The 11199-nt window shown below is 37.9% G+C and overlaps 1 protein-coding gene across 1 annotated transcript in view; it reads right to left on the reverse strand.

Annotated features, from left to right (window-relative positions):
- Positions 1-9417, reverse strand: part of GLS (glutaminase) — a 93557-nt gene extending 84140 nt beyond the window's left edge. Inside the window, exon 1 of the mRNA XM_023528772.1 lies at positions 9386-9417. Coding sequence (XP_023384540.1) covers positions 9386-9402 — 17 coding nt within the window. The 5' untranslated portion in view covers positions 9403-9417. The remainder of the gene's footprint in view (positions 1-9385) is intronic.
- Between the last annotated feature and the right edge of the window lie 1782 nt (positions 9418-11199).

Raw genomic sequence — 11199 nt, forward strand, 5'->3', positions numbered from 1 at the left:
AAGATATTCCACAAATATGATATTTAAAAATAAATAAAATTTAACTTTTAAAAGTAAGCAGCTCACTCAATTTTTTGAAACACTAGCTTAGTCAAAACAAAAAAAAAATCTATAAGAATAATTTGGCCCATGAACCACCATGTTTCCAATTCTGCCCTGAACAATCATATGGTGGGAGATAAATAAAATCTAGTCTTTTGGTTTAAGGAAGTAGACAAACCACAGGTACATAGACTCCTAATTAAAATACAGTATTCTGGATGCTATAAACATTATATATATATATGTATATTCAGTGAGTAAAGATGATATAGAAATAAATTCTATTAGGGAGATTATGGAATATTTTAGAAAAGAGGTGACATTTGGTAGGAAGAAATTCAGATGTATAGGTTGACAAGGGCATTCTTTCAAGAACAAAAAAAGAATGACATTAAATAGTAGGTTCAGAGAATTACAAATAATCCACTGTGGTTTTATTAGCACTCTTCACTAAATATTTCCAGTCTCTTCCTGTGTAGGATTGCATATCCCTACTCTATTGAAGTTGGATGTATACGGGCAAATTTCTTTGGCCAGGAAAATGTGATTATAAACTTAAAAAACCAATGCATAATTTTCTACTCTCTCTTTCCCTATGCTCCTATTAATGCTTAAAGCTGGTGGCTTCTCTGTCTACCTGGGTCTTTCAATTCAAAGAAAACAACGTTGTCATTTTAAGCTATGATTTGGGGGCTATTTGTTACCACAGCAAAACTTGTCGTATCCTGATTGATCCATCTAATGTGAGAGGAAAGTATGAGAAAGAGCATTGAATCATAGAGAAGCCAGTCCTGTTGGCAAAATATGTAAAGGTCAGCTTATAAAACGACCATTTACCTAAAAATGTGTGTCCAAAATATGTGAATCAGAGAATTCAACTAAACATATTTTATGCTTTTTTAATTGAATGCCATTTCTGACTAGCTGTTCTTATTTCCACAACTAACTCTAAAGTTAACAAATATTATTTGAGTCAAGAAAAAGATGTCTTCGTAATTCATCCTTTAATCTTACGGTTACATAGGCACTGATCTATATGCTCCAGGTAGAAAAAAATATCCAGAGACATCTGCAGCCTCAGTATATATTAGCCACACTTGGTATCGAACACCAGATACTCTTCCATTTCTACTGACAGAGACATAATACAAAGGAAAATGCTTACAATTTGGAGAGAAACAGACTTAGATTTTAATTCCAGCAGGGTGTACTACCTTCACACAGTATTGCCTTCATGGATTTTTACCTCCTAGTAACATTGCATTTTAATGGGGTTGTCTAGAAATATTGTTTTAATACAAGAAAGTGACTCAAATGGTGAGAACTTGACATCTCATGAAAGACAAAAACAGAGCTTTTGTGTTGATGAGCTTTGCTAACTTCCTACCTGAGAGGAGGAGATAAGAGATAGCTTATACTATATCGGTAAGTTTATGTAGGCAGAGGAAGAAATGAGGTAGGAAATAGTCTAGCTATGAAGAGTTATCCTAAATGGTAAGGCACAGAGCCTATGAATAGATTGGAATACATCTTAACATACCAAAAACACTGAGAAGAATACCAAAAGAAGAAGAGAGGATGAAGAACAAAGATGAAGATAAATTTAATCTCTTTCATAATGTAGTGTTTCCTCAATATGTTGTGAAGTAGGCCAAGGGAAGTGCCCTTAAATGTGTAACTTGCTAGGGTCTCCTCAAATTGAGAAGAAAAGCAAGTCCTTGTACAGTGAGAAATCCAATAAATAAATTTTAAGTCCAATTCTGAACACTAAAGTTATTTATTTATTTAAAAGTTTAATGATGTATATAGATTTCTAAAGGATTTCTGAACTAAGAGTCAAGCGACTGGAATTCTAGTTCCAGCCTGGCTATTACCTAGCTGGTGGACCCAGTGCCTTAGTTCCCGTGTCTATAAAGTGGGAGCTTGGACTAGGTGTCTCAAACTTGCCACCTTGGTCCAAGATATGATTCTGAGCACTGGGTACATGCAATTGTGGCTTTTAAGTGGAAATTATTCAACACTTACGCTTGAAATTTCATGTCAATTTTTTTTCCAACAAATACTATAGGAATTGCAAGGTGACACACTGTAAATATCAAGGTTAAAGAACATTTTAAGTCCAATGACTACACAGAAGCTATAAACACCTAGCATATGGCAGTTTTGCAACAGCAATAAAGAGTACACACACACCTTTAGGTTAATAATTAAAGGTACTGTTAAGGGATGGTATGAGAAGGGACAATGAGATACATAGCCAAGAACCTTAGGGCCTGGGAGGGAACTTGCCCCAGTGTGTGGGATGCTGTCACTGTAACCTGGTTGCCACTGCTTTAATCTTGGTGGGGTTTTATCCCCCTGTGGAAATAGACATTATCAGAATGTAAAGGCAACTATATTTAAGGGTAATTCATGTACTGTGCAGCCGGCTGGCACTCACACTGTGGCAGAGGGCTCTGTAATCACTCAGCATGCATGTGCTATCATTAGAGGCAGCAATTGGCTCTAAAGAGCCCTAGCAGTCAGACTCCCAACAGTCTCCAGGATAGTATTTTGATACAAATCTTAGTGTGTGCTTTTAGAGAATCATTAGCAAAAGAAGATAACCACAAGTAAATAGAAAGCAGGTGGGCTGGTACAAACAGTGTCACAAAAATAATTTTCAAGTCAATTACTGTAGGGTTTTTTTTGTTGTTGTTTTGTACTTTTTAAGGGGATGGGATATCTAGCCTCTACTTATCTCTAAATAATAAAACTCTTTTACTCCTAGCAACTACTTCCTGGAAAACAACCTGTCAAAAAGATCAAAACATTGAAAAGAGGTCTTTCGCATATTTAACAATGATAAGAGAGGTTTTAAGAGCAAAATCCTATAATAGCTTCAATCATACATGGATGTATCCACTACCTCTTAGATGAGCAGCCAGGGTCAGGAACATCTTTGCTGCAAAAATACGTATTAACCCTTCTGTGATCACTGTATCCTGGATATGGCCATTCACCCACCTGCAGAATTTTACGATAAAACAATCATTGAAATTTTTTGTGAGTGTACAGTTTGCCCCATGCATTAATTGCACAATAATAAAACAAATTGCATTCATTTTCTTGCTTCTCTCTGTGTTACACTGGACAATTTATATAACTTCAAAAGGCCTCAATTTTCTCACTTGTAAAGTGAAGATAATAGCACCCAGGTTTGGGGGCTGTTGTGAGAATTAAATGAGTAATGCATCTGTATTGTTCAGGGACAGGCCCAAACAGAAACTAAAGAGATGTTAGCTCCTGGTCTCTTGCAATCCATTTATATCAAGAAGTTGGAGTGATCTTAAGCTATAAGTCAGATCATGTTACTCTCCAGTTTAAAACCTTTAATGGCTTCCTATTGCAGTAAGGATAAAATTAAAATATGTAACCTTCCCTACAAGGCCTCCTTGGCTCTGCCTCAGTTGTGGCTACAGCCAGTCTCACACTGAGGTTTATGCTCCAGCACCATTGCCTCCTTTCAGGTCTTCAGATAGACCAGACCTATCTCATGGCGCCTGTGTGATAGTAGCACAAGGGAGATTTGGGAGCTTTGTTTCTTGTAATATGCACCAAAATCACCTCTTCTTTAATATGCACAATTGCTATTTTATAAATCTTAAGTAAAATGCTATGTAAAAACAGCTTCCAGCTCACCATTCAAAGTCAAACTGCTGCCTCTGAGGCCCTCCTAAATTGTAATTTGGGGACTGTCACTGCTTCTGCACATGCTATTCCCCCTGCCTGAAACCCTCATCTAATCTTTTTGTTACTGGCAAAATTGTACTCTGTAGGTCTCAGCTTAAATGTCACCTCCTCATGTTTTCTAGTTAAGAACTCTCATAATGCCGGGTGTTTTTTTTTCTTTCAAGCAAATGAATAATCCTCTGTGATTTCTGTGTTCTCTCCTGCTGGACTATAAGGTTCATGAGGGCCAGGATATCATGGCTGCTTCTCTCATGGCCAGTCTGGCATAGGGAAGGCATGCAGGAAGGGCTTGTTGCTGGAGTTCAATATTTCCTAACAAAGCCTACCCAAAGATATAGCAGAAGATCTCCCCCTCAACACACACACATGAAAAATTGGAAAACACTACTCCAGACGACCTGATGTCAAATTTGGAGGTCCTTTTTGAGCCAATGTCCAGGAGGGAAAGAGAAAGAAAATACCTCCATCAAACACCATGCCTTTGTATGCTGGCCTCTTCCTACTTACCCTTTAACTCACTTCCTTTCTTTCACACTGTCCTCTGCATTTCAACGTACACATGATTTTGGAGCAAAACTAACCTTTACGTAGAGGAGGGATTTGAGAAGGGGAAGTGCAGAGACCACTAACTATGAACAGAAGAGCTAAACCACAAGTACTACCTCCAGGCACTCCTTCTCCTGAGCTCTCAGCAGAAATGTCCCTGCCATGCATATCTTTCTACCTCACTTCCAGTTGTGTCACAGTGCCTTTGAATCATTTACCAATGGCCTAAGTCACTTGCTTTAGTTTCCTGAGTTGTGCTTCTGCATAGGTCTCTGAAAGGAAGTACTAATATCCTTTTCTGTTTGGATTCTAGATTTGGTCCCATTTGTCTTTTAGTCACAACAGCACATTTTATAACCCACCACCTCTTCCAACAACTTAGGAAGCTTTAACTAGGAAACTCCATCTTCCCTCCCTTTCTTTTATGAATATTTATGAATGTCCCAGTGTGCCAAGCACTATGCTAGGTATCATCCCTTCTGTATTCTCTGGCCTTGGCAGTCTGTTTAGATTGACAGTCGTTCTTAATTTTTTTTGTTTGTTTACTTTGAGTGTTCTTTCCTATCCAGCTTTGATTTTTCTTTAAGATTCCTCTCCCAGCCTAGTCTCACATCCTCCTTTAGAGTATTCCCGTTTGGAAACCCTCAGTGTGGAAGGCAGCTCATAGGGAAGTTCTTAAAGATATTTCTATGTCTGTGTTTAAAGGTATACACAGGAGTTTAGTAACTAGAAAATAAGAATGTTTAGTAGCCAGATCTGAGGCCCTCCGTCTGAAGAGTGAGGACATAGTGGCATCTGCTTTGTCAGGGCCCTTTATACTTTAAGTTTACACAGAATTTTTATCGTTCTATTAGTTGAGGTTGCCGCACGGTCAGATATTTTTCTCCAGAATTCTATTGTGTGTCTTGCCTACTGAATAAGATAAACAGAGTAAGAACAGTCATGGTGTCAGTGATCTATTTTTATACTCATTTGCACTCTTTTCCTCCCTTATGCCAACTTTCTATGGCAATTTTCCCCTTCCACATTAAAAACAGCTTTCTGGAAACGTTAATGGAAATCCTTTGTATGTATAACAGTATGAATTTGAGAAATCATTTTCTAGGCATATATCTTTAAGCTTTATCATTACAGAGTTTGAGGTTTTGGTACTCAGCCACCTTAACCCCTGCAAAGAAATTTTATACCGAAGTGTCCTTGTCTCCTCTAAATTCACACCACTGAAGATAATTCTGCTCTGCCCATAGGTGAGCTCTTCCCTGTCCTGATGTTCTGAACCCTTCCCTTCAGGTTCCAAGGCTCACCTTAATTCTCAGGGCACATTCCTCTTCTGCTCTTATTTACAGAAACTGTTCACTTGGTCCTAAACTTGTAAAACCAAGCAAACCGTGCCCAAAGGTGAGAATGGGGACAGACCATAGACTGTAGACTGGGTTTTTTAATTAGCAAAGAATAACTCCAGAAAGGTACCAAATTTTCTATACATACATTTTCTACATTTTAGCATAAGCTTTCATCTTGTAGGATCTTCAGTTAGGGGGAAAAAGATGACATACATACTGAGCCTAAACTCCATGGATTCAGAGGTATTATATATAATCCAAATAAGTGTAGAATCATGGAATTGTAAAGGTGGGAAGGAAGAGACTTGAGAAATCTGCCCCACTCCCCCATTTGTTTGTTAATCTCATTTAGCATTCCTCAAAACTGACCATCTAGACACAGTTTAAAGAAAATGATTTTTAAAAGAATAATGTGACTAATTCTAAAGTTCTAATTAGTATTTCTCAAAGAATCCTCTGCAGATAGCCTGTTTCAGAATCACATGGGTGATGCTGAAGGGCCGTTGGGTTCCACCCAAAAAGGACAGAATCATCAGGCCTCGGGATGCATCCCAGGAATCTTACCCACTTAGGTGCTTTTTATGCATACCGAAGTCTGAGACCTGCATGCTAACAGGGATCAGCCACGGCAGATTACTGGGGCTGCAGAAGCCCTTTCAGGACCATGAGTGGAGCAATCTGTGCCTGCAGGCATTTTCATAGGAATGTGGTAAAACAGCTGCTACAAACCTACCACCAACATTTTTTTCCACATCGCACTGAATGGCCAAGAGAGTTATGAAGCTGGAAGATGCATAAGTTTCTATTTCCTGATGCAGATGAGGAAAGGAGCCATTCCCTGGACCAGGGAGAGGAAGACCTAGCAGAAAATTAATAGTGCACTTGGTACTGGTGAAATTATGTTCCAAGTCCTCTGGCTGTATATCTATGAAGCCACACTAAGGAAAAGGGTTTGAACATTAATGACAACCTGGAGAAACTGATTTATTAGGAAGCATAAGTAAAAGATTCTAAACTATGTGGAGCATATTATAATCAGCTTATTCAAAACATAAAAATATAAAGGTGGAAAGGCAGACCAGAACACAGAAAGTTGAAAAGGAAAATAGTGAAAGGAATTTAGACACAATTCAAGATATAATAAAACGAGCCTTAATAATAATTTAACCATTTCAACCATAACAGACAGCATATTTTTAGAATGAGGAGGAGGGCTGTGTCGACTCTCACTTTGGAAGAGACTTATGTTGAGCTTTCCAGAAAACCACAGAGCCTCTGAGCTCTGTATACAAGAGACGGCTGTGTTGAAACTGCAGGAGCCAGAAATGACACATACCAAGCAGATGACCAAAAACTGACCAAAAAACTAAGCAAAGGAGAACGGAGAAATCCATTTTTTCTCCTAGGGAGGAGAAAGTATCAGACTACACCTCTCTTATAACCTTCTCTTCTCTCCTTCTCTCAAGAAAAAGCATTAGACTGGGAATCAGAAAACCTAGGTTATAACCGTGGTTCTGCTACAACCTGTATGATTTTAAACAACGAACTTAATATTCCCAGCTCTTGATTTCTTCACGTATAGAGTGCCTTGGCTGAAACTGAACTTTAAAGTTTGTTTACTTTTTGGTGTGATTTTGGTCTCTACAAGCAAACATTTATCTTTAAACTCTTTTTTTAAAAACAAACAAACAAACAAACACCCAGAATGGTTTCTTTTAGTTGTACCAAAATAAGACAAGTACATTAACCTGAAAAGGGTATTAAGCATTCTGGTTTGGTCGGGAAGGTGGCTGACTGTGTAGCTTTGGGCTAGATGTCTATATCCAAGTCTCCTGTGTTCAGTGCATATGATTGTGTGTTTACTTATATTTTGGTAGTAGGGAAAGAACATGTGTTTCTTGGATGTAGAAGAGGGAACACATAGAGAACTGCTACTGCTTCTTGTTGAGACAAGTTTTTGCTTAAAGGTGATAAAGAGGGGAAAAAATTCTATTGTGAGAGACAGTGAGTGCTAACGGAGGGGTCTTGGAGGCCAGCTGATTGCAGAGCGGGACTTCCTCCCACCCTCTGAAGCTCTGCCAGATAAAGGCAGAATCATGGATTGCACAGTCCTTAGCACTGGTGGCAGCAGGTTCCTTAAGGAAGCTTTAGTTGCATTGGACATTGACAAGAAGGAACCCAAGTAGAAGAGAAGGGACTTAGTTTGTCTCTACATGTGAGGCACCCTTTCGGTGATTCTCAGATATAACAGATATAAATTAATGAAATTAATAGAAATTGACTTATTAAAAGTGTATCAAGCTTTTCAAGTTGGTGGGAGTGGTGTACAAGGTACAGCTATCCTACAAGAGTTGTACTGGTGGCGTTCGAGGTAAGCATTGTAGTCTCACTGTGCAGAGATGCCTGAAGAGAACTAGGACCTGGGGTCAGGATTGATTGACACTGAGACATACTGGTTTGCCTCACATAATTTGCTAGCCTCTGGGAGCCCAGAGAGCCAATTTATAAATCCTGTCATTCTATCATGATAGAATTAGCAATATCTCTAAATTCTGGTAGTTACTCCTCCTTCCTTAAATTCTACTAGTTGCTGCCTTGTTATTTCCTCTGTTATAGCCCATTTAATAGAGAATAGAATGACTTGTTTACATGGCCCCCTCCCTCACTAGAGGGCAGAGATTCATAGAAGTCTCTAAGCATACTCCCTCACTCACTGCCAGGTACTCAGTAAACAGACCCAGGCCTTAGAGTCCTGGATTTGCATTGGGTGCCACGTTATCCTGAGTAAACTACTGACCTAAGAGCCAGCTTCTTTATGTTGCTGGCTCTATTATTGTCAACATTCTGCAAATGTTGACAATAATGCTGATGCCTTGAGGTTGATTGAATAACTAATTGAAATAATAGAGATCCTGTGCCTGGCACACAATAACTGTATAATGATGAGAGTTGTTATTAGTAATCAGAGTTTGTTAAGTTAAGTATGGTTTTTCAATTCATCCACTCCTTTGAGGGCCTTCTATGTGCTAGGTACTGTGCTTTATCTAGTACTAGAGATAGAACAATATCAACATGGTCCCTACATTCCTGGAACTCACAGTAGAATGACTTTATTTTCCTAAATTTTCATCTGACCAACACATGGACCATTATGGAAGAAGTGTAACTGACTTAAAAAAAAAAAAAGAAACAAACAATTTAACCACCTCTGTCATACCAAATCAGCAGCATTATGTACCAAAAGTTCAATATTTAAAATGGAAACCAATTTTAACCTTTATTCTTGGAATAAACGTTAATATTGCAAGAATATGTTTGTATTCTCAAAAGCCATTTCCCTACCTTTCGTCCTCTCAAAGCTACCACAGATATATATTTTACTTTTAAATAAATTTTTAATATTTATTTTCCATATCATTTTCTTATCAGTCATGTTCTTTGAGCATTATTTAATAAAATAGCACTATTGCTGTTCATGTGCCTGCTACACATTTATCTTATCTAAAAGGAAACAAAAGGACTTTACTCCCCCAACTCTTTATGGCCCCGAAACTTTGATTTATTCACCATAAACTGGGAATGCATTTTGCTATGATGCTATTTTTATTCTTCCCCATATCTTTAAACCATTTCATTATAGCATTGTAAAAAGTTAACGAAATTAATAGAAATTGACTTATTAAAAGTGTATAAAGCAAGCAGTTAATATTTTAGTGTGTTACCTTGGCTTTTGAAGCATAGTACTTTCATTCTCATTTTTCTTTACTTCCTGAGTCTTTACAGGTGATCTTTGAATGAGACCAAATGAGACTTCAACTGTAGTTAGATGAAATTCTGAATTTATGTTACCGCCAAAGGGAATAGTTTTTTTTGAGGATGCTGTCACAATATTAGAAAGATCAATGTCAAACTGCCAAACCATTCCTCAATAAGCCGCCATCCAAAGAAAAGCTTTACTTTCAGAAAAATTTCACATTCTTTTAGTCTGAATTTCTGACTCATCGTAAAATAACTCACTGGAATTAGTTTGAGGATGTTAAGTGGGGGAAGTTCTTTCAGAAAAATTTCACATTCTTTTAGTCTGAATTTCTGACTCATCGTAAAATAACTCACTGGAATTAGTTTGAGGATGTTAAGTGGGGGAAGTTCATATCTGCCTTTTCCCACTCATTCATTGTATTCTTGAATGGAGACACAGTCACTGGAGGTTCAATGCCACTCAACCACTCTTGACAGTGTGGCTGACGGGGGATATTGTACCTCCCATAGAAAGGGTTATAACTGGCTTTAAAAGGATTGGCTGATAGTCATCACTTGAGTTGTTCCACACGTTTGGAAATGTGTCAGAGGCATGTTGGCTGTCACAGCAACTGGACAGGCAAGACGCTTGGGGAGATGCTATTGGAATTTAGTGGGTTGAGATTAGGAATGCTAAAATTCCTGCCATGTATACCATTCTATAAAATAAAGAATTATCCTGCCCCAAATGTCACTCATACCCCTTTTTTGAGAAAAATATTTTCCTCCAATAGAAACTGTAGAAAACTGGGCTTGTTTTGACTTACTGAAACAGAAGATCCTACAAAGGTGTGGATAAATCCATCAGCTCCTTGTGGGTTTAGGCAAACATGCTACTAAAAACTCCTCCGGGCAATGCAAAGACAGCCCATTTCTTTTCTCCCCAGCTCTCAGGACAGGGAAACAATGTTGGCAGCCCCTCATATGATTTATATATTTGAGGGACACCAAAAGACCCATCATGCATGTGGAAATCCCCATCTTAAAGTCACTCCTATGCATTAAGACACTGTCTCTAAAAAGATAGTAACATAAATATGTTGCTCGAGAAATAATCCATATCTTTGCATGGATTAGTTTACCAGATTAGTTTAGCTGTCACTTTGGCAACTAGTCCCTAAGAAAATAGATTATAAGAAAATATAATTTTGATATGGGCATTATAAAAGAAGGATTCAGAATGGGGAGAATTTCCATGGGTGAGCCATGAAGGACTCTGACAGACCAAGAGAGGCTAATGGGTGCCTCAGAGAGAGATCAAAACAGGAGAAAGCAGTATACTATTTTACCCATATTCTACCCATACTGCTGCTGCTATAACCTTTCTGAAAAGAAATATTTTAATGTCAAAATAACTATCCTTTGAAGACAGAAAAAGTCTTTTCTCTGCTTAATTCTACAATGCTTTGCACAATAAATACTTAGTGAATTTTGACACTCAAGGAATCAAAAATACTGTGTCTTAGGCATTTCAAAAAGCTGTAAAATTTTAGGTTCAATAAAATACACATGTACATATGTTTTGTTTTGTGTTTTAGGTTCACAGTACAACTTTTATGAACATGAGCATACAAGCTGTTTAATTTTAGCATGAGTAATGCTCCCAGGTGTTTTAGAGGAAATTGAAACTGGATAAAAATGAACTGGACTTTAAACTCCACATCAGCACTCTATTTTGAAAAGATTAGGCTACTTTCTCTTATTTTATGTAGAGCCACAAATTTTAAGATTTGAAACA

Source organism: Pteropus vampyrus, unplaced genomic scaffold, assembly GCF_000151845.1.
Source record: "Pteropus vampyrus isolate Shadow unplaced genomic scaffold, Pvam_2.0 Scaffold2, whole genome shotgun sequence".
Taxonomy (NCBI): domain Eukaryota; kingdom Metazoa; phylum Chordata; class Mammalia; order Chiroptera; family Pteropodidae; genus Pteropus; species Pteropus vampyrus.